Raw genomic sequence first — 24,262 nt, forward strand, 5'->3', positions numbered from 1 at the left:
TGACAATCTGAGAAGTTTATCTAAATTCAGGCTATCCCTACCATTAAATGGTGTCAAGCAACCACCTTAGACATAAACAATGGAAACTATTACTGTTTCCTTTAACCCAGTCTCCTTGGCCCAATATCTATTTTAGCAGTGCTGCAGTTCAGTACAAATTCAGACTATAAATTTTTCTGTAAGGCCAATAATCATGGAGGAATAAATAAAGGTAAAAGAGTAACAATATTTTCTGAAGCTTTATTTACAGATGTAAATAAAGGGTTGCTGGGTTGTTATCCAATTTATTTAGATTTTTTTTTTAAAAAAATGACAATGTGCAATGCACCTCACACTGTGGTGAACTGTGGTTTTCCTGAGATAATTGCTATTCATGCATTCAGATTTTCCCTATTGATACTCAAAATGTAGGTTTACAGGGCAAAAGTTGCAATTAACAGTAATTATAGTGGGCTCTGAGCAAGGTGGAGATGATAGGGAATAAAGGGCTATCTGTTCAGGAAATGATCCAGAAAAATGCAGAAAAATGTTCATTCCATTTAATAAGAAAAATATACTTGTTGATTCTGAGTTGAGAGAGAAAATAATGGACATATCTAGTTTTGTAAATGAAGTTTAGAAATCTAAGGAAATCCAGTGCTGCCACCAAAAAAATTATAATCCACAATAATAAACTAGAATACACAGACCCAATGAAATATAATATTGAAGCAAGTGTCCAAATTGCTTCAAGGCAAAAGCTTCTGGAAGCTTCTGGGTCCCTCACACAACAGTTCCCTCCTTCACAAGAAGCGCTTCAGGCATGTAAACAGAGACAGAGACTGACAGCAGGCAAACACTTGTGACTCTATGTATAGACTCGGACCAGGAAGTACAACTCTCTGCCTTTATAGACTCAGGCTAACATCCAATTTCATAGATGAAGCTGCACTACAAAAGTTTTGTTTATCCACTAGGACAGGGGTGTCAAACTCAAGGCCCGGGAGCTGGATCTGGGCCATGGGGTGCTTAGATCTGGCCCTCAAGGCCGCTCTGGAAACAACAAAGGACCGGCCTGCGGTGCCTCTGCCAGCAAAAATGGAGCCCGGAAGGGCTGCGAGCAGCCCTCCCAAGCTCCATTTTCGCTGGCAGAGGATTGCAGGAGGTTGCTGCAGCCAAAAACAGAGCTCAAAAGCCCATTTTCACTGGCAGAATGCTCAGGCCACCACAAGTGGCCCCGACATGAGTGACGTTGAACAGGCCACGCCCCTTGGCCATGCCCACTATGCCACCCCCACCCCCGAGGTCAAAAGCTACCCTGATGCAGCCCTAAATGAAATTGACTTTGACACCCCTGCACAAAAAGCCCAGTGTTGGTGGAAACAAATAGAGAGCAGCTGCTTTGAGCTGAGCCAGTGTTATGATCCATTATTTCTCAATGTCCAAGCTGTACGTAGGTGTTCCAAATTGTGATGATCCATCCGAAACTTGATTTGGTGACGAGCCCCCTCCAGGTGGTGCCACCATGTCTCAAAAGCTATCTTAACCGCCAATAGCTGCTTGTCCCAAATTGTATAGTTGCGCTCCGGAGCCAACAACTTCCGGGAATAATAAGCGCACGGGAACAAGGTCCCTGCGGGAGCATAGGCCTGGAGGAGCACCGCACCAACAGCCACATTGGAAGCATCTGTTTCCACCACAAATGGCTAGCCTGGATCAGGGTGTTTGAGGATAGGCTCAGAAGCAAAGGTGACTTTCAATGCCTCGAAAGCTGCCTGCTCCTCAGCACCCCAATGGAACCTCTCCCACTTCTTGAGCAGATTAGAAAGGGGAGCAGTCAAGGCAGCAAAGGAGGGGATAAATGTGCGGTAGTAGTTCACAAACCCCAACAGTCGTTGCACATCCTTAACCTGCTGTGGAGGTTCCCACTCCTGCAACGATTGAATTTTTTCCAGGTCCATTTCCACCCCAGCAGGTGAAATACGATGTCCCAAGAAGTCAATCGTGGTTTGTGCAAACTGACACTTCTCACGTTTAGCAAACAGGTGGTTATCATGCAAACGTTGCAACACTAACCGCACATGCTACCAATGTTTCTGCAGGAAGTCTGAGTAAATCAAAATGTCATCTAAATAAATGACCACTAATTGATCCAACAAATCACGGAAACCATCATGCATGAAATGCATGAACACAGCTGGGGCATTGGTTAATCCAAAAGACATCACGGTATACTCAAAATGCCCGTACCTCGTCCGGAAAGCTGTTTTCCACTCGTCCCTTGCATGAATGTGAACCAGATAGTAGGCCCCACGCAAATCCAACTTCGTAAAGATCTTAGCTTGACGAAGCCGCTCGATCAGTTCAGGGATGAGGGGAAGCGGGTACCAATTCCTCACTGTGATTGCATTCAACTTGCAGTAATCACAACACAAATGTAGCTCCCCCAATTTCTTTTTCACAAAAAGCACCGGTGCAGCCAATGGGGAGGTAGAAGACCAGATAAACCCTTTCCGGAGGTTCTTGTCAATAAAATCCCACAACGCAGCCAATTCCGGTTCCGACAGGGAATATATCTGACCCACCGGCAATTTTGCATCGGGCAACAAGTCGATTGGACAGTCATACGCCCGATGCGAAGGCAACTGATCTGACTCCTTCTCCCCAAACACATCAGCAAAATCCACCAACTCCACAGGTAGATCCAGGTCCACGGGCATAGCCACACTCCCTGCACTGGAGCACAAGCAATGGTTGGCACACTTCCTATCAAGGAACTGCACAGCTCCAGACGACCAGACAATCTATGGATCATGGGCCTGTAGCCACTCTAAACCCAGCACCACCGGAAAATGAGGCACTGCGGGAACGTAAAACACGGTTTCCTCCACATGCTGCCCAATACGCATGCAAAGGGGTTTGGTTGCAGCAACCACAGGTCCCGAACGAAGGGGCCAACCATCAATTGTCTCCATCATTACTGGTGGGGATACCTGTTGCTGAGGAATGAACTACTGCTTGACAAAATGAGCATCCATGAAATTGGCAGTGGCCCCTGAGTCAACCAAAGCTGGGATCTCCACCGCTCCCACACCAGGCATGAACACACTTGCTGGCAGCACAAGATGCTTCATCAATAGCGACTGTGGTAGAAATGTCGAAGATGTCAAAGGTGGCGAGGGTGGCAAGTTTGGTGAAGATGGCCGGCCTATGGACTTTACACCCCGACCTGCAGACCCCCTTAGGCCAAGCGATGCTCGTTTCCCGCCACCGCAGGTATCGCTGCTGTGGATGTCTTAACAGGACACTTGGCTGCAAAATGGCCTCGATTGCCACAATAGAGGCATAAACCCTCACGACGATGTCTATTCCTTTCTACTTGAGTCAGGCGAGGGCGGCCAGCCCCCAACTGCATGGGTTCCTCCAAAGGCACTTCCACCAAGGGCACCATCTTGCTGGTCTCTGTCCGTTGTCACATCCATCACTGCTGAAGTCTAGCATGGATATGAAGACACAAATGCATGAGCTCCTGAAGGGTGCGAGGGCATTCAGTGTGCACCAACTCATCTAGAAGCTCCGACGACAAACCCTCCTGGAACTGGTCTAATAGTGCTGCCTCATTCCATTGTACATCCTGAGCAACCACCCGAAAACTAGCAATATAATCCATGAGTGAGCCATGCCCCTGCTTCAACTCTCTCAAACGTCTGTTTGCTGTTTGGCTTCGAACAGGGTTCTCAAACATGGCCTGAAACTGACAGCAAAACTTGGAGTAATTGTCCAACACCTGGTTGGGCTGGGTCAGCACAGGCGTCACCCAACGTGCTGCAGAGCCTGACAACAAACTAATCAAAAAACCCACCTTATCCCGGTCAGTGGGAAAGTCCTCAGGCCGAAGGCTCACGTAAAGCTGGCACTGCCCAAAAAATGCTGGAAATTGGACCAGCGAACCATCAAATTTATCTGGCACTGCCACTGGGCATTTTCGGCATGGCCGGGCAGCTTGCATTTGTGCCACCTGTGCAGTCAAAAGAGCCACTTGCTGGGTTAACTGGGCAATCTCTGCTCTGAGCTGATCCATGGTCACCCCACAAAAAGCAAAAATAAGTTGAATATAAGTTGGTTTGACTGAAGTCAAAATGTGATGACCCGTAGTCTCTCAAAATAACCCAAAACCCAAAACATATATTAAAGTCCGGTAAACTTCAACTTAACTTCACTGTTTTATTTGGCACAGTTTAAAGTCACAAAAGTAAATAATGAGGCAAACAGAAAACCAAAACAAACCGCATTGATGAGAGTTCCAAAGCAAGCCAAGATAACTAATTATAAACTCCAGGAAAATAACGTCCATGGGAAGAACGCCAGCAAAGATAAGCCTCTTTCAAGGTAAACACTAATTGACTTCAGCAATTCTAACTGCGCAGTTGCAAACTTATATACATAGCTCCCACCTGCAAGCCATGAGGAGGATCATGGTAATCTCCTCTTGAGTAGACCTCGCTTTTCCCTGTTCCTCTCCTCCCTGCGTGACCTAGGATGGATAGGGGATGGGCTTGAATCCTCCTCTGACTGCTCAGCCAGCCTCTGCCCTTCCCCAGCCTCCTCCACCACCTCTGGAGCCGCACTCCCACTCCCTGTTGGCTGTTCCTCCTCTTCTTCAGAGTCAGACTCCACCAGGGGCATGACAGTGTACATAAAGAGAAAATAAAATACATTCATCAAGAATCATAAGATATAACACTTAGTGATAGTCACAGGTTACTAATAAGCAATCAAATCATACTAGGGAACAAATAAACAATATAAATTGTAAAGATACAAGCAACACAGTTATAGTCATAAGTTGGAAAAGATAGGTAGTAGGAAGGATGAGAAGGATAATAGTAACATAGTCTTACTAAATAGTTTGACTTATTTATTAATAATAGTTTTACTTATTTATTAAGAAACACTTATTTCTTCCTATTACCATGTTATTGTTATTACATTGTGCAATTTATCCCTTGTCTTTTAAAATGTATGATCCCAATGATGATGAATAAGAACTCGGTGTTTTACTGAATACTGCTATTCCAGCTGATAACAATATGTGCAATATGAAACAATTGTAATGAACATTTGGTTTGGTTTACTTTTTTCACAAGGACTAAAGTGACAAATAAAATGAACAGTCTCCATTCTTGACCTATTTCATGGTAGTGTTTAACAGCCCCATCTTCACATGTATAGTGCCTATTACAGAAGCCTTTAAATGGTCCATGTGATTAGCAAACTGATATTTTTCACACATTTTAGCTGTATTTGTTACTCTATGCCATTGAAAGAAACTATTATCTTTTCAATTACCAGAGCACAGCTCTGCAGAATTTTGTTCAACTAAGCAACAAAAAGACAAATGTGCAATTAAAAGTCATGGATCATAAATATATATTAGACTTGTTTGTGCTGTTTGCATTATTACCTTATTTCTATTAAGATACTACAATTATTATTCAATTGTTTTAAATTGCAAGTGGAGTTCCAAAAGCATAATGATAGCTGTTCAAAAATCATTAATTTGAAAAAAAAATGGTAGCTGCATGTAAAAGGACATATATAATTTGTTTATATGCCCAATAAAGTGATCTTGTGTCCAATTTTACAGAATATCATCTTGTGTTTGAAGGGCTGTTCAATGGATACTCAGTTCAAAAATAAGACATCATAAAGAGAGAAGGGATAGTTAGCAACTGAATATGTCTGCCATGCTATATGACTCTTTAATGTATATATTTCTTTCCCCATGTTCTAGGGGAATTGTGTGGTGTTTTGTGATATATATGCTCATCTTTGTTTTTCAATCCAGATTCTCAGTTAGAGGAACTTCCCACTCTTCTCCATTGTGCAGCTAAATTTGGATTAAAGAAACTTGCTGTACTTCTTCTCCAAGATCCCAAAGCCATTCAAACATGTAGAATTATTAACAAGTATGGAGAAAACCCAGCTCACGTTGCAAAAAAGTATGGCCAGAAGGAAATTTGGAAGGTCCTTAAAGAATTGCCAGTAAGTTACCTGCTGCTACCCATGGACATTACACTCATAATATTTTATGAAATAAATGGGAACACTAGTTACACTTTGGGAATTTTCATTGTGGTAAAACATGGAGAGAAATCTGTGAACAGACAGATTCGTTAATATTATAATCAGATTTATGAAAAAAAATACATACACAGTCTATAAGCATTAATTCTAATGATATATACATTATATTGTTTCATAATAATTTGATATTTTTGCTTTTTGAGTGAGAAATCTAAAATGCATAATTATAGAGAATGGAACACATATGATCAACTATTACATTTTTTTTGCATCAATTGCATGTTTGATTTTGCCAATTTATTATTATAAAAAGGAATGGTATATTCTAACATATTATATAGTATAATCAGGGAGGGGCTGTCTTATTTTACATCACCAAATTTATTCTAAGCATCATTGAAGGAAGGCAACCAACAACTAGCTTGTCTTCCTGAATTCCTAAAGGTTGGCATCAGGCAGTGTAAAGCATACATAGTTTCTTTCTTGAGAAGGTATTGATGGTTAATTAATATCAATAAATTAACTACCATTGCAGCATTAACCTCAAATGATGGAGGAGAGGAGAGAAGAGGAAGAGAGGAGGAGAGGAGAGGGAGGGAGGGAACAAGGAGAGGGAGGAGGGGAGGGGGAGAGGAGCGAGGGGAGGAGGAAAGGAGGAGAATAGAAACAGAAGCTGACATATTACAGTGCATGTTAAACGACGTCTTGAAGATGGTTCAACATAGAGTATAATAAGGTAAGCTTCTTAGATGTATCTGTGTCTATGTAGCAATGAAAGAGAATCCTGATTCTAAAAGTTGAGATTGAAAATAACTTTGTAAAGGGCAATTTTCAGCTTGAACCTCCATCATACATCGATAGATTCTTCTGACCAAAGAGGTATCCCACAAATGCTAGAAAAAAATTATATAAGGAACAATAATTTATTATTTGTGTAGTGGGAATCAAAGCATCTATTGGAGAAATCATGTAAGTAGCATAAAGAAAGACAACATATGTGGATTTGCAGTAATATACTGAGTAAACCAGCCTACCGCACTAGCCATGAAACCCTTACTTTGAAAAAAAAAAAAAAAAACATTTATTTTTGGCCAAAAGTTCTCCAGCTAATTTTCATCTCACAAACTGGCTTAATTTAAAACATTGTGTTTAAGCATTCATATGCTTAAAACAATTATAGTTCTTTCTCTTCATAGTATTAACTCTGAGTTGCCAAGAAAATGGGGAGGTGGACATTTGGCTGGATTCTTTTTTTTACTTTGGAGTTTTTTGCCAGAATAATTAAACTAAAAGGTAGAATTATGTGCTACTGCCAAATAGCAGTTTTTAGTAAAGCTGGAAGTTTTTAAAAATCACGTTGTAGCATTTTTGTGGTATTTACTTTAAATACTGTACCGCTACATTAGACCAGAAGTGTCAAACTCCTGTTGTCACAGCGGCATCACGTAAGGTATTGGGATTTTTTTTCTCCTTTGCTAAACTGGGTGTGGGCATGGCCAGAACATGATGTACCCAGCCCACAGGCTGGGAGTTTGGCAGCCCTGCATTAGACATTTTCACCCAATCCTTTTCAAGGAGAGCTCTTGTATGAGGCAGGAACCAATGTTCTCAAAAGACAAGAGAGGAAAAGGTTTATTTTATTTATTTATTTATTTGATTTGCCAATTGTTTACAAGATAATAAGTATAAGTGTATACATAGTTGTGAATACATGAAATGGGTACATATAAGAAAAATAAAAGAATAAGAGAAACAATAGGACAGGGACGGTAGGCACGATGGTGCGCTTATGCACGCCCCCACAGACCTCTTAGGAAAGGGGTGAGGTCAATAGTAGACAGTCTAAGGTTAAAGTTTTTGGGGTTTGGGGAAGAGACTATAGAGTCGGGTAGAGTATTCCAGACATTGACCACTCTATTGCTGAAGTCGTATTTCCTGCAATCAAGTTTGGTGCGGTTTACTTTGAGTTTGTATCTATTGTGTGCTCTTGTGTTGTTATGGTTGAAGCTGAAGTATTCATTGACAGGTAGGACATTGCAATGTATGATTTTATATACCATGCTTAGGTCAGACCGAAGACGGCGTAATTCAAGGTTTTCTAGTTTTAGAATTTCAAGTCTGGTGGCATAAGGTATTCTACAGAAAGTAGAAGAGTGGAGAACTCTTCTTGTGAAATATTTCTGGACTTTCTCAATTGTGCTAATATCAGATATGTAATGAGGGTTCCAGACTGATGAACTGTATTCGAGTATTGGTCTAGCAAATGTTTTGTATGCTCTGGTTAGTAGTGTGATATTACCAGAGAAAAAGCTACGTAGGATTAGGTTAACAACTCTTAATGCCTTTTTGGCTATGTAGTTGCAGTGGGCTCTAGCACTTAGATCATTAGAGGTGAGTATTCCAAGGTCCTTTACAGAGCTTGGGTCATCAACAAGATCTTGACTATTCAGCTTGTATTTTATTTTCTGATTTTTTTTGCCAATATGTAAGACAGAGCATTTATTTGTTGAGATTTGAAGTTGCCATTTGTTTGACCATTCAGATACATAGTCAAGGTCTTTTTGTAAGGTAGCAGTATTGTCTGTGGTATTGAACAGCTTTACATCATCAGCGAAGAGAACACAATTGCTCTTAATATGATCACAGAGGTCGTTTATGTAGAGTATGAAGAGAGTTGGTCCTAGAACACTGCCCTGGGGGACACCACTATTGACAGGTACTGGATTTGATAGAACGCTCCCGATTTTGACCATTTATTGTCTGTTTGACAGGAATGCTTCTATCCAGTTATTCAGTTGTCCAGAGATACCATAGGATTTTATTTTTAGGAGTAGTTTGTCGTGTACCACTGAATCAAAGGCTTTACAGAAGTCTATGTAGATTGCGTCAATTGCTTTGCCCTGGTCGAGTTGTGTCGTCCATATGTTTTTGCAGTGTAAGAGTTGCAGATTACAGGATAGTTTTTTCTGAAACCAAATTGTTTATTGGAGAGTAGGTTGTTTGACTCTAAGTGGAGGATGATGGATTGGTTAATAATTGATTCCATGACTTTACAGGTGACGCAGCATAAGGAGATTGGCCTGTAATTTTCAACTAGGCTTGGGTCTCCTTTTTGAAGATGGGGATGACTGTGGCTTGTGACCATAGGTTAGGCAAGGAGCTGGTCCTGAAAGATTTTTCAAAGATTATGCTTAGAGGTTTGGCTATGGCAGTGGATAGCTTTCTTAAGAAGTAGGCACATATTCCATCCGGTCCAATAGATAGAGATGGTTTTAGATTGCGTAGTGATTTTTCGACATTGTCTTCTGTGAAATCGATATGTATTAAATCATTGTTGTTATCTGTGGTACGGCTAGGAAATACTGGGCATGATCCATTGCTGTTTACAAATACTGAGCGAAGAATGTGTTAAAGATGTTGGCTTTAATGGTGTCGTCGTTGCAGTCTTTACCATCAGGTCCTATCAAGGGAGTGGATGGACCTTGAGTCTTTTAGTTTGTTGTTTACAAAATTGTAAAAGCTCGGTGGAATTGGTGCTTAGAAGGTTTTCCTCTTGTTTAATGTGATAATTGGTGCATTCGGTCTTTATCTGGTGGCATAAATTTTTGTATCGGTTTTTGAAATTGGCAACGTGACCAGATTTGTTTTTCCGCCAGAGTGATCTCTTTTGGATTGAAGTTTCCTTATTGATATGGGTAATCTGCTTTTTGTTTTGTTTTGGGAGTTGTTGTTGGAACATATAGTTTGATGACTCTTTTGACTTCAAGTAAAAATATGTTGTAATGGTCTTCAACGGTATTGCATCCAGTGAATAGAGATTGCCAATCAAGGATGAGAGATCGTTGTCTATAAGATCATAGTTGCCTTTTTGAAGTTACAATAGGGGATTACATCATTGTGGTGATTTTTGTGTGGATGTATGTTGAGACAAAAGTCGATCATATTGTGGTCACTACTGGAAAAGGGTTCTTTAGTTTGTATTCGTAAATTAGGTTCAAACTGTTGCAGAAGATGAGATCGAGGCAGTTGTTTAGTCTAGTGTTGTTGATTACTAGTTGTTCCAGTCCCAGATTTGTAATAGCATTGTAGAAGGTTGTGTGTATGATTTCAGTTGTACAATCATTTAGGGTCCAGTTAATATGAGGTAGATTGAAATCACCAAGAAGGATAAAAGGGTATGGGCAGGATGCAGCCCATGTTAGTAATGTATTTAGCTTGTTTACATGTTCGATGTCATAATCAGGTGCTCTGTAACATAGTAAGAATCAAATTGTTATATTTGAGGATAGTTCACAGATGATGGTTTCAGGAAGGGCAAGCTCCTGGGTAACTTGGATATTTTTTAGATGTAAGGATTTTTTATAGAATATAGCAACACCACCTCCTCGACGATTTTCACGATCTGATCTGTAAACATGATAGTCTCTTACTGTGGTAATGGAGTCGGGAGAGATGCATTGAGCCATGTTTTACAGACAAATATAATGTCGAAGTTAGCCATATTTAGGAGGAAGAGAAATTCAGGTATTTTATTCACGAGATTCATAGAAGAAAAATAATAGTTCCCCCCTCCCTTATTTTGGTACTTTTCTACCACTGCTAATTTTACATTACAGGCCATGTGAAAATTCTGGTAAACAATTTTTTTTTTATCCAAAAGTCATCTGAGAAAGTTAATGCATTGTGACATAGTGCAATAAGAGATTGCTTGTGTAGGAGATGGCACCTGCTGGGATCAGCTACCATCTTATTACCTCCCAGCAATTCCATTTTACTTGTATTCATTATTTCAAGAGAAAAATAGTCTCTATTTCAACCACTCTGCAATGGGAAATTAATTGGAAGAGGTCATTGCACAACATAATATATTTGTGGCTATTTTTTAGTTCCAAAGCCAAGAGATACAGCATAACAGATCTTTAAGCAGAAGGGTAGGGCCAAGAATGATTGTGATATAGGTTAATGGAAAATAGCTATTGAGCGCAGTGGTTTAGAAGTGGAAATCTATTTTAGATACATCAAATAATGAAAAACACTGATACTGATATACAATATGCTACTAAAAAGTAATGCTTTGATTTGTCATGTGGCACCTGAGTCTTCTATTGTCCTACAAATGGATCACTTATCTGTGATCTTCACAACCAGAGCAAAGTATATTCCAAATCAACCTATATAGATAAACTCAAATATATAACTCCAGGATATAATATCTAATTAGATCTGCAGATCCTTCTCTACTGGAAATAAAAATGAATTATTAGGTTGGAATTCACCACCTGGAAAAATAGCTGATCTTGGTCATTCATTAAAGATTAAAAGATTCATTAATGGGTAGGGATCTGAAAAAAGTAGTTTTTCTTTCCATATGGCCTTGAGCCCAACAAACAGCTCAGCTTAATCTGCTTCCAAGAATTTCCCATTAGAATTTTAAAGATGATTCTCAGATAGAACTTACATAAAATGAACATCAGGGTTCACTTTTTGTATTGTGAAATAGTTCAAGAATATACAAAATATTCAGGGCCTCCAAAGTCGCACAAGAAATTGGCAGAGGTAGAAAGCTTACCTTAAAAAGAAGCAGAACAGTATTAAGGTGTTTATTTTTTATTTTATTTATTTGATTTGCCAATTGTTTACAAGATAATAAGTATAAATGTATACATAGTTGTGAATACATGAAATGGGTACATATAAGAAAAATAAAAGAATAAGAGAAACAATAGGACAGGGACGGTAGGCACGTTGGTGCGCTTATGCACGCCCCTACAGACCTCTTAGGAAAGGGGTGAGGTCAATAGTAGACAGTCTAAGGTTAAAGTTTTTGGGGTTTGGGAAGAAACTACAGAGTCAGGTAGAGTATTCCAGACATTGACCACTCTATTGCTGAAGTCGTATTTCCTGCAATCAAGTTTGGTGCGGTTTACTTTGAGTTTGTATCTATTGTGTGCTCTTGTGTTGTTATGGTTGAAGCTGAAGTATTCATTGACAGGTAGGACATTGCAATGTATGATTTTATATACCATGCTTAAGTCAGACCGAAGACGGCGTAATTCAAGGTTTTCAAGTTCTAGAATTTCAAGTCTGGTGGCATAAGGTATTCTACAACGAGTAGAGGAGTGGAGAACTCTTCTTGTGAAATATTTCTGGACTTTCTCAATTGTGCTAATATCAGATACGTAGTGTGGGTTCCAGACTGATGAACTGTATTCGAGTATTGGATTCGAGTATTGTTCCTGTTGATCAAAGAACAAGGAGACTCAGGTTCAAATTTCTACTTAGTAGTCATGAAGCTCATTGGAGAAGTATCTTTCTTCTGGCTTTGAATGTTTCTCTTATGCAAATGAGATAAGAGGAAATCACTATGAATTATATATGCCACATTGAGGTTCTGGTCTACCTGCCTTCAAATTGTCACATTAGGAGCAACACTGCAGAAAGAAAAATTCCCTGAACAGATTTTAAAAGTAGATGTGCAATCAAAGCAATTTGTTTATTTAGTAATATTAAATGCACATACTTAGTCTGAAATGGTTTGCTTGTTTTTTTTAAATAACACAGACTATCCTGTAGATAACTTTTACATTGCCTGATATGAACAAAATTATTCTAGTTTGACATTTTCCTCAAAGCTTTGCAAATATTTTAATTTAGCAGCTAATAATATAGCGGTAGTTATGGAATCTACATATCTTCAATAAATTGATAAATTTTGCTATTAACTTTAGCTCAAAGAACAAGGTACACCTATAATAACATATTATCACATTCTTATTCCCATTCATTTGAATCCGTTCTGTCAGTAAAAAATAAAGCCTCTATCAATTTTACTTCAATTAAAGTTGACCTGGGTATTGAGATTAATCAGGGAGACTCTGTTTGTGGCCTCATTTATTATTATGACTCATGAAGTCAGAGCTTCTTTAGGGTCATAGCACTGCATCTTGCTGAAAATGTAAACCATCATTCAGGATTTAGCATGAACTAGTCAAGGACAAGGCTCAGATATCTAAGTTGTTTTTACTGTAGATGCAAGAAGCTCTAATAATGAAAATTAGCTACAGAAATATTTCACAAGAAGAGTTCTCCACTCTTCTACTCGTTGTAGAATACCTTATGCCACCAGACTTGAAATTCTAGAACTAGAAAACCTTGAATTACGCCGTCTTCGGTCTGACTTAAGCATGGTATATAAAATCATACATTGCAATGTCCTACCTGTCAATGAATACTTCAGCTTCAACCATAACAACACAAGAGCACACAATAGATACAAACTCAAAGTAAACCGCACCAAACTTGATTGCAGGAAATACGACTTCAGCAATAGAGTGGTCAATGTCTGGAATACTCTACCCGACTCTGTAGTCTCTTCCCCAAACCCCAAAAACTTTAACCTTAGACTGTCTACTATTGACCTCACCCCTTTCCTAAGAAGTCTGTAGGGGGCGTGCATAAGCGCACCAATGTGCCTACCATCCCTGTCCTATTGTTTCTCTTATTCTTTTATTTTTCTTATATGTACCCATTTCATGTATTCACAACTATGTATACACTTATACTTATTATCTTGTAAACAATTGGCAAATCAAATAAATAAATAAATAAATAAAATAAAATAAAGTCTAGCAATGAAGTCCACTATGCAATTCCAGGGCTTAAATCTTACATCTCTTCCACCACTCTTACATGGCAATGGACTTCTTGATCGTTTTTCAATCAAGTATGGAGAACCTGACCATGTTCTGTTGAGAGTCCTATCTGTACTTGGACTCTTTGCTTTTAGCCATGGCAATTTCAGCCCTCACATATGTTGTAAGGTTTCAAAACAGGGTTTTTTCAGTGATGGCATACCAATTTTCAAATTCCTTTCCAGGGTGTGATGGCACAAAGGCAACTCAGCCAGAGAATAAGTATGGGTCCCTTTATTAGCTCCACCTTTGCCCCCAATATCCCCGTTACCTTCCGGCCTGAAGAAAAAAAACTCTCCCACAAACCTGCAACAGCCTTTGGCTGCAGATATTCCAATCCAAATGTTGTAAACAGAAAACTTTAAATTATAAATCCAACAAGGCAAAATAAGGTAATAAATCCGGCAGGGCAAGATAAGGAGTTCCAGAAGTGAAGTAACACGGCAGTAAATCAAACCAGTTGAGAGGATGCCAGGAACTATGATAACAGCAGCAACACAAGATAAACTCAGCAATTGTCCCCGACAACTGACCCACCCATCTGCCTCTCCTTTAAACTCCATTCCCAGATGTGTCTTGTGAAGGGAATCAGGGCCCTTTCCTCCCTTGTAAGCCATGCAACCCACATTGCTCTCTTCTCCGTTCTTCCCTATGTGCCCTAGGATGAAGAAGAGGTGGGCCTTGTCTTCCTCTGAACCCCTCTCCCTTGTTCTACCTCTCTCCTGCTCTGCCCAGCCTGACTTTGCCCTTCCCCAGTTTCCTCCACAGCCAACGGAGCCACTCTCCCGCTCCCTGTCAGCTGTTCATCTTTCTCCTCAGATTCAGACTCTGATGGGGGGCATGACACAGGGGCACTCTGCAAAAACCCAAAGTTACTTTGTCATCCACAAACATATATGTTTACCAGGTAATTTAAAATATTGCTTTAAGAATGACTTGATCCTTACAGTGATGTCATTGCATTCTAAATGACATCCAAATTTGTGTATTGTTTTTAATTTTAGTTCAGAGGTGCATTAACAGTGTTTTGTGCACAATTCTTGGCTGTTTCAAGAGAAAGAAAGGTGTGTGAGTGTAGCCATACAAATACACATAAACAGACACACAATAATATCAGCAACATTTACAAATGTGAATATAAAATTGTTAATCAGAAAAGGTGCAAGCATACTGTTTTTTGCTACAACAGAGTAACACAGCTGCCTACTATAATGTCTAAGCTTCAAAGGGTATTGTTTTACAATTCATTGGAGTAGGCTATTGACCATGAGATTATTCCCCAAATATTATTTATTTTCAAATTAAAACAGCACTTTTACACAATTGCACATTAACCTGAGTATAGAGTGGGGAATTATTTTAACAAGAGTATCTGCTTTTCTGAACCAAACATACTTTGCAAAATGTTCATTTATGTAAACGCAGAAAAGTGAGGAAAAAACCCCTCTTATTCAAAATATATACTTTTTTACAATTTAACTGCCTAATTAAATATTCACTCAAGCAGTATGTTAGTTCATTTACAATCAGTTGAATAGAAAAACATCAAGACTAGCTTGATGCAGAATGCATTCTATATGAAAATAAACCGAATCCATCCACTAGGGAAATTTTCAGAATATCGTACCAAAGGATGAAATCATGAAACACCGCATGGCCTTTCAACAAATTCCACTTTGTCAGAAGTGTGATTTTCTTGTAATAGGATTATACTTGTAGGTGCATTTTTGTATGTGCTGGACCGTAACAATGTAGGTCAACATGTTCTTGAATCTTGAAAATAATCTAAGCCAAATATCTTTTTGAGGACTTTCCTCACTTGAAGTTGAGGCATGGAGAGAAAGAGAAACATCTTCATTAGTTCTATCACAGCTTCTATTTCTATGGTCAAGTGACAGTTTTGTTCACACTGTTGCTTACTTCTTCAGTGCTTCTTGGTTCCTTCCTTTCCAGAAAACATTACTACTGTACTTGTTCTTGGACGCAGAAAGGCATTATTATTATTTTCTTTCAAAGGAAGATCGATCTCTCTAGGGAACAAAAACTTTACGTTTTGGAAAACAGTGGCATGCCAGAATATATGGCTAGCAGACTAGGTAGTTGATCAATGCTTCGAGATCTTCAAAAGTAACTTTCTCCGAAGATGTTGCAAAATATTCTAAGCTCAAAACTTTTCTCAGCTTAAAATATCATTTCATGTGTGTCTCTCACTCTCTGTTTATAATTAGAAAATAATTTTGCCCAGAATTTTAAAAAAAACCCTATAAACTTAGGAAAAAGTAGAAAGAAGAAAAAGATATAAGAAGATAAAAGAAAAATTGAGAAAAAGATACAAGAAAAAAGAAAAAGAAGCAGCTTTGGAGTTTCTTTTCAACAGTTACTAGCATGATTATGACCAATTACCACCCTCCCAAATTACATATTTGGGTTACTTCTTCCTATAAACAACTCTTTTTAATCATTAAATCTTGCCAATTTATTTTTGTCCATTTTCAGCATAATGTGCATGAAGTGTTTTCAGTTTTTATCAAAGCCAATGTAGTAACTGTGAGAGAGATCTTGAAGTCCTAGTGAAAGTCAATGCAGACCTAGGCTGCATCAACAGAGGGATAGTATCAAGATCACAAGAAGTGATAGTACCGCTTTACACTAAACTAGTGAGGCCACACTTGGAATAATGTGTCCAGTTCTGGCTAACACGATACAAAAAAAGATGACGAGACCCCGAAGAGAGTGCAGAGTAGAGCAACAAATAAGGCTTTGGAGGCTAAACAATAAACTCTTAAGGAAAATAGTTATGTCTAGTGCAACAAAGAGAATGATTAGGAGTCACATGATAGCTATTTTCCAAAACTTGAGGAGCTCTCAGAGAAAAGATTTATTCGATTGATTCTCCAATGTTCCCAAACAGAGGTGGTATCCAGCAGGTTCTGACCAGTTCTGGAGAACCAGTAGAAATTTTAAGTAGTTCGGAGAACCGGCAAATGCCACCTCTGACTGGCCCCGCCGCCATATATTCTCTGCCTCCTGAGTCCCAGCTGATTGGCTAGGTCTTCTTTTGTTGCCCTGCACAGGAGAACGGGACTGGAAAGGAAGTTAGTGGGATGGGGAGGGAATGGGGATTTTGCAATATCCTTCCCCTGCCATGCCCACCAAGCCACACCAACAGAACCTGTAGTAAAAAAAAAATGAATCCCACCCCTGCTCCCAAAGGAGGACAAGAAACAATGGGTAGAAGCTCATTAAAGAGGCTCCAACCCTTCTGACATTCTGGAAGAGCTTACCCAACTAGCTGTGTCAGTTGGCTTGGGGCTCCAATGGGAGAAGGCTTCACCTTGGGGGTTTGGTAGATGAAAAACAGATCCCACCTTGCTCCCTACTCCTTTCCTACCCATCTTCATGGTTGAGTATTTATATTTTTAAGGTCTTTTATTCACATTGTGCATAGTTTTTATAGTTTTATCCTTTTAAATATTGTATTTTAAATTATTGTAACCTGCCCAGAGTTACTCTGTGGTAAGATGAGAGACACACAGAGAGCAGAGGGAGGGGGAGAGAGAGGGAGGGAGAGACAGAGACAGAGACAGACAGAGAGAGATCCAACATAGAGCTAAGGAAAAATTTCCTGACAGTGAGAACAATTAACCAAGGGATTTTATCCTGTGTTCAAAAGAGATTGGACAAGTATTTGGCCAGGATGATATAAAGTCTCCTGATTTCAGCAGGGAGTTGGACAAGAAAACCTTCAAGGTCCATCAGCCCTATGATTCTATGTCTTTGAAGCCCTTCGTTAATCAGACAAATCAATTTAGCCATTTCAACAAGAATATCCATCTTCGCAATCAACCCTTCCATTGTGAGTATACCATTTTTAAAATCCTGTGATGACCCGGAGTGTAACACAAATGTAACAAAATCCAAAATGTAAATAAATGTCCTTGAATGCCTCCAACTTGGCCCCACTGTTCAATAATTCTCAGTTGGAGATAAAACTTATTCAAAAATAGTCTTCAAAAGAAAGCAATACAGTCCGAACTTAATGAGCAGATAGAAGTGAAATAAAAACCCAAAAGAAACTACAATCAAGGAAATTCCACAACGGACCAGGAAAAGTAATTACCAACTTCAAGGAGATAACAAGGCACAGTCTGTTGGAAGGACGCCACCCAAGATAACTTCAGCTCAAAATAAAACACGCTTTGCTTCTGGCAATGCTGTGTTTTAACCATCTCTCTTATATACTATTCTCCCCAGCTGCAACCAATGAGGGGGATCATGGCCATCTCCTCTCTCGTAAGCCAAATTGTTGCTTTCTCTGTTCCTCCTGCATGTCCTAGGATGAAGAGGGGATGGGCCTGGTTCTTCCTCTGACTGCCCAGCTGGCCTCTGCCCTTTCCCAGCCTCTTCCACAACCTCCGGAGCCACACCTCCACTCCCTGTCAGCTGTTCCTCCTCTCCCTCAGAGTCCGATTCTAACAAGGGCATGACAAATCCGTTATGTTTTGAGTGGTGTAGTGTAGGAAACAATAGGAACAATTATTAGTCTTTAATAGCACTCCATGGTAAACAATAAAAGAATAAATTAAGCAGGACCAAAAACACTTTTTGCACACTGCCTGTCTGAGTTATAAAAAAGAAAATACACATACTTCCATATTTGCCCTGATAAATAGGAATTATAACAAGGCTGTAAATCAGGGGTGGGCTTCAAAAAATTTAAGCAAAGGTTCTGTGCCCAGTTGGTGGGTGGGCGTGACCATGGTGGGTGTGGCCTAGTCAGCCTCTTGCATCACAGTGGGGGGTGTTTTTGCCCTCCCCGGGCTCCAGAGGTTTTCCTCAAGCCTCCCCAAGGAAGCCGAAAACGGGCCCATTTCTGGCCTTCCCAAACTTCCAGGAGGCCCGTTTTTCTGCCTTCCCCAAGCCCCTGCACTTACCTGCATCCAAAACAGACTGCGTGGAGACTCCTGGGAGGGGCGGGGTGGGGAGGTGGGAGTAGCCAGGAGTGGGATTTGGGGCTGCTCCTAACTGTACAGAATCTTAGCTAGGGGCTTTTCCGAACCCCTGCGAACCTCCAGCAGCCCACCTCTGCTGCAAATACTTCTCATTAATTGCATGGCTGATGATTCAAGACATTTTGAGTTTTGCTCCACTGAAACATGGAACACTCAAAATGTTCTCCCAGTATATTTTGATGTCCTGAGCTCAGAACAAACCTCTCCTTATCTGTCCCCCCAACTTCCTCACCCAAGGAAATAAACCTCCAATATCATCAGGGATATTTAAATAATATATTATAAACCATTATTATACAAAGGAGGAGAGCTATATTCTTCTGCTATGGCAAAAAAACTCGGACCTGGTATCTCCTTTTCTGACTAATACATTTTATTATAAGTCAGGAAAGAAGCTACCAGACTTCTGATTTTATCAGACCATGATGAAATTCAGATGAGGGCAAGAAGCGGAAACAATGCTTCCTATTGTTACTCTGGCATCTTTTTGGCAGGAAAACATAAAGAAGAATCAATGCTTAGCAACAACGGATAATAAAAATAGCACCATTTTTTCAGAAGAGAAGACAGGCTTGCCTACTGTGATTGCACCTGAATTGAACAAGCTTTTTATACCACCTCCAACCTTTGCTATCTCTATAGTGTGCATTTCTCGACTACTTGCAGACAGAGAGTTCAAAAGCACCCTTAGTCAAAGGAGTCTTATTTGTGTTGTGCTTTCTTCTAACCTCTGCCTTGTTCGATCACCCAGTTTCTTATGGGCAGTTTTGCACCTCCGCTTCCTCTCAGTCCCACAAGACATTATAGTGATTCATTAGAGTTGTGGTGACATCCATTCTAATTACAAAAAAAAAGTAATTAGAATGTAGTTCAGGACTTTCCCAAATGGGCCCTGATTGGTATGTGGGCAATAAACATCTATCTGTGTTTTCCAAAGCTACCAGTGAAAATTGCTTATTGGAAAAGAAAGAGAACATTCGAAAAAGAAAAAAGAAAGAAAGAAAAAGAAAGAAAACATTAAATCCGAGGTCCCTTCCAACTCTATTATTGTATGTTTTAAGTACAAAGTCCAAGAGGGACAGAGAGAACGACTTTTTGGTAAAGAAAAGGTACAACTCCTATTACTTTAACACTGATTTTAATAGGCAGGTCATTTCAAGTATTGGATGGTACTTGCACAACTCATATCAGCAGTGGACAATCCTAACCTGATTCTTAAGCTAAGTATCAATAGAAATTCATTTCTACCTTGTGCTACAAAATTTACTACTGGGCTTCCTGGCAGAACTACAACCAAGCAGTAATTTCCTAGCTATATAAATACTGAGATTGTATGGTAAAAATGAATGGGAAAATTCATGTGTTTGACTTGAAACTCAATGTTACTTCTGGGTTGGGAGCTACATGCTTCCAAATTTCAGTTGTAAGGGAAGAATGGTGGAGGAAAGGTATGCCTTTTTATCCTGTCTACAAGCTTCTGAGGCCATTGATAGAAACAAAATGCTGAACCAAGATCATCCTAGGCTGATCCGGCATAATAGTAACTGAATGAAGAAGAAGAAAAACACTTGGAAATCAGAGACCCTCTTCCATTTAATTGTATTGATAAAATCTATTGCCAACCTAGCCAAATTTCAGAATTAATAGAGACAGGGCCTTTTCTCTAGTGGCACACAATACATAAACCTGTGCCTTTTGAGGCACAGAATCAAACATTTATTTGTTTCCTTCCTTCTTTAGCATCAGTTAATCTTCTTTTTAAATATGCTGAGCCATCTGCTATGTGTTTAACTATTTGGTTTTAATTAGCTGTTGAATAAGTTTTTATTTTATTTCTGGCTCTGTAGTGTTAGATTCAATTGTTATGTCAGTCTGTCATGGTCCACTTTAGCATCTATATTGGATGCATATAAATATTACGCATGCATTTCAGGGCTTGCCAGATTTTTACTACCAACCAGCAAACTGTTTTAATGCTGGTTATTTCTGATTCTGCATCCTTTTTTCCAATCTTTAGTTCAGTTAACTAAAGTTCAGTTAACTCTCTCTCCCTCCCTTCCTCCCTTCCTCTCTCCCCGCTCCCTCCCTCTTTCTCTCTCCCTCCCTTCCTCCTTTTCTTCCTTCCTCCCTCCCTCCCTTCCGCCCTCTCTCTCTCCTTCCCTTCCTCTCTCCCCCTCCTCCCTCTCCCTCCCTCCCTCTCTCCCCCCCATAACAGAAAAGAACAACAAACATGATTAGCAAAGGTCAGGGCATAGGTTGATCTGCTGGGGACTACATAGAAATTGTTCCCAACCATGGCCTCCTTCTAATCTTTTTTTTAATTATTATTATTTTCTAGTCAAGCCAAGTTGCTTCTTACTTCTTACTCATTGCAGAATACCTTATGCCACCAGACTCGAAATTCTAGACCTAGAAAACCTAGAACTACGCCGCCTTCGGTCCGATCTAAGTATAGTATATAAAATCATACATTGCAATGTCCTACTTGTCAAAGTTCAGCTTCAACCATAGCAATACAAGAGCAAACAATAGATACAAACTCAAGGTTAATCACACCAAACTTGATTGCAGGAAATACGACTTCAGCAACAGAGTGGTCAATGTCTGGAATACTCTACCTGACTCTGTGGTTTCTTCCCCAAACCCCAAAAACTTTAACCTTAGACTGTCTGCTATTGACCTCACCCCTTTCCTAAGAGGTCTCTAGGGGGCGTGCATAAGCACACCAACGTGCCTACAGTCCCTGTCCTATTGTTTCTTTTATATATATTTTATTTTTCTTATATGTATCCATGTATTCATAACTATGTTTTTACTTATACCTATTATCTTGTAAGCAATTGACAAATAAAAAATAAAATAAAAATAAAATCAAACAAATAATACTAAATAGGGTCACCCTTGCTTTGCCTCAAAATCAGAAAATCTCCACCAGGATAAATGGACAAATAGTTTTTCTTTCTCGTGTTCTAATTTTCTAACTAAAATTCTCATTTTAAAAACATTTTGAAAGTCTCGATCAAGATATACATTCTTTCAATATTTTACATCTTTTTTCCCCAATAGGTTCCCGACCAAAGCAATCCATAATTCAGTTCTCTGATAGGAAGGGAATCCAACCCCAAAAGATGAAGTAATAATTATCCAGGGTCCCCTAAGCCCTAGTGTGGTATCAATAAATTACGAAGCTTGCTGATTACTACAAGAACTAATTGATTTATAGCCATCAAGAGTGTAGTAGGCCAAACAGCATAATCATGTAACAGGCCTCAGACCTTGTGTGGACGACTAATTGGCTTCATTTGTCTTAGTAGCAGTAGTATTATTTCTTCAACTGACTGCATTAAAGCTCAGACACATGCATCCCCCTAGGGCAGGGGTGTCAAACTCAATTTCATTGAGGGATGCATCAGGGTTGAGTTTGACCCAAGGGGGCAGAGTGGGCATGGCAAGGATGGGTGTGGCCAGCTCAACATCACTCACGTGCTTCTGCCTGTGATGGCCCGAGCGCTCTGCCAGAGAAAACAGGTTCCTGAGCTCTATTTTCAGCTGTGACAGCCTCCTGCAATCCTCTGCCAGTGAAAATGGAGTGCATGGAGTCCATGGCCCTCCTGAACTCTATTTTTTGCTGGCAGAGACACCGTGGACCGGTTCTTCACTATTTTCACTATTTTGGGCCTAGATCTAAGCAACCCTTGGGTCAGATCAGGCCCCCGGGCCTTGAGTGTGACACCCCTGCCCTAGGGAATCCAGATTGTGAACGTATTCCAGAACTACTTCTTTTATCAGAATATTTTGAAGGTCTCACTTTAGCACTCATGTAGAGGTTTATTGCAAACTAGTTTAGGGAAATGGACGCTGATCCCTTATATACAATGTTTTTCCAAATGGAAAAGGCTATGCCGCCATCCACAGTCCACGTTCCATTACATGTCTTGTTGGCTGTCATGCAGATATGGGTCAGAATTACTGGAACAGGTAGTCCTCGATGTAGGATGACAATTGAGCCCAAAATTTCTCTTGTTAAATGAGACATTTGTTAAGTGAGTTTTGCCTCATTTTACAACTTTTCTTGCCACGGCTGTTAAGTGAATCACTGCAGTTGATAAGTTAGCTAATCTAAGTTGATAACTTAGATAAGATAGGTTGTTAGGTGAATCTGGCTTCCCCATTGACTTTGCTTGTCAAAAGGTCGCACAAGGGGATCACATGACCTCGGGATACAGCAATGGTCATAAGTATGAATCAGCTGCCAAGCATCTGAACTTTGATCACGTGATCACAAGGATGCTGCAAAGGTCTGTGAAACTGTGAAAAACAGTCATAAGTCACTTTTTTCAGTGCTTTTGTAACTTTGAAAGGTCACTAAATGAAAGGTTGTAAGACGAGAATTATCTGTACAAATTTGGTATCATAGCGAGGTGCATATGTTTTCTATGTGCATAGAAAAGCGTGAGTAACATTTTTCCAAAATCCCCATGCTTGGGATAGCTGCCTGAAGCAAGCAGAACCCTATTTATACTAGTGCTAAAGGCACATAGGCCAAGAAGCAATCTCAGTACTTGAACTAGTTGCAAAGGATAGACCATAACTGAATATAGCAACCACAGTGATGGGCTTCTGCAGGTTCGGACCAGTTCTAGTCAACCCTCACGAACGACGATCAGTTAGCCCCACCCTCCTACCCACTCCTGCACTATCCTGTCTTACATTTCCTTCTTTTTCAGCTCAGCTGATTAGCGCGGCAAAGTAGATTACTGCGCCTCAGCTGTTTTACTTACTGGAGAAGGCTAGAAGGTGAGCTGTAGAGATTCAAAGTGGTGTTTATTGAATGCTGCGTGCGCTCACAGAACTGGTTGTTAAACCAGTTGCAGCCCAACCCTGAAACAGCAATAGCACTTAGACATATATACCGCTTCACAGTGCTTTACAGCTCTCTCGAAGCAATTTACAGAGTCAGCATATTGCCCCCAACAATCTGGGTCCTCATTTTACTGACCTTGGAAGGATAGAAATCTGAATGAGCCACTCATAATCAAACTCCTGAGTGAGCAGTGAGTTAACCTGCAATACTGCATTCTAATCACTGTGCCCTCCATGGCTCAGTCCACACAGAGAAGTTTTCTCCACAGGAGGTAGTAAGTAAGATAAGTAAACAGGCTCTTGAATAGCAAAGTCCTTTTTTCTGAGTAAGATCACAGAATTAGCAATTCCTATTCAAGGCAAATGTATTTATCCTTTCTGTTATATATAATATGTGGAAGCAGGAGGAGAGAATAGGCAATTTCTAAAAGTGATTAGAAAGTGAGGTTTGTGAGCTCAGTTTTCCTTTAAATCAGGAGTGTCAAACTCGCAGCAGCGTGATGTGATGTATCACAACTTTTTTCCCCTTTGCTAAACTGGGTGTGGGCGTGGCCAGCATGTGAGGTATCCATCCTGTGAGCCACAAGTTTGACAGCCCTGCTTTAAATGGTTCCACCATATTGTAAGCAA

General features: G+C 39.9%; 1 protein-coding gene across 2 annotated transcripts in view; it reads left to right on the forward strand.

Annotated features, from left to right (window-relative positions):
• BANK1 (B cell scaffold protein with ankyrin repeats 1) overlaps positions 1–24,262 on the forward strand; it is a 183,051-nt gene that overhangs the window by 86,021 nt on the left and 72,768 nt on the right. For both annotated transcript variants that reach the window (XM_087962904.1, XM_026672701.2), the window contains one exon: positions 5,828–6,024. In XM_087962904.1, the coding sequence (XP_087819030.1) occupies positions 5,828–6,024 (197 nt within the window). The remainder of the gene's footprint in view (positions 1–5,827; positions 6,025–24,262) is intronic.

This window comes from Notechis scutatus, chromosome 4, assembly GCF_049901735.1.
Source record: "Notechis scutatus isolate UNSWTSFEM ecotype Mainland chromosome 4, rNotScu1.2, whole genome shotgun sequence".
NCBI classification, from domain to species: domain Eukaryota; kingdom Metazoa; phylum Chordata; class Lepidosauria; order Squamata; family Elapidae; genus Notechis; species Notechis scutatus.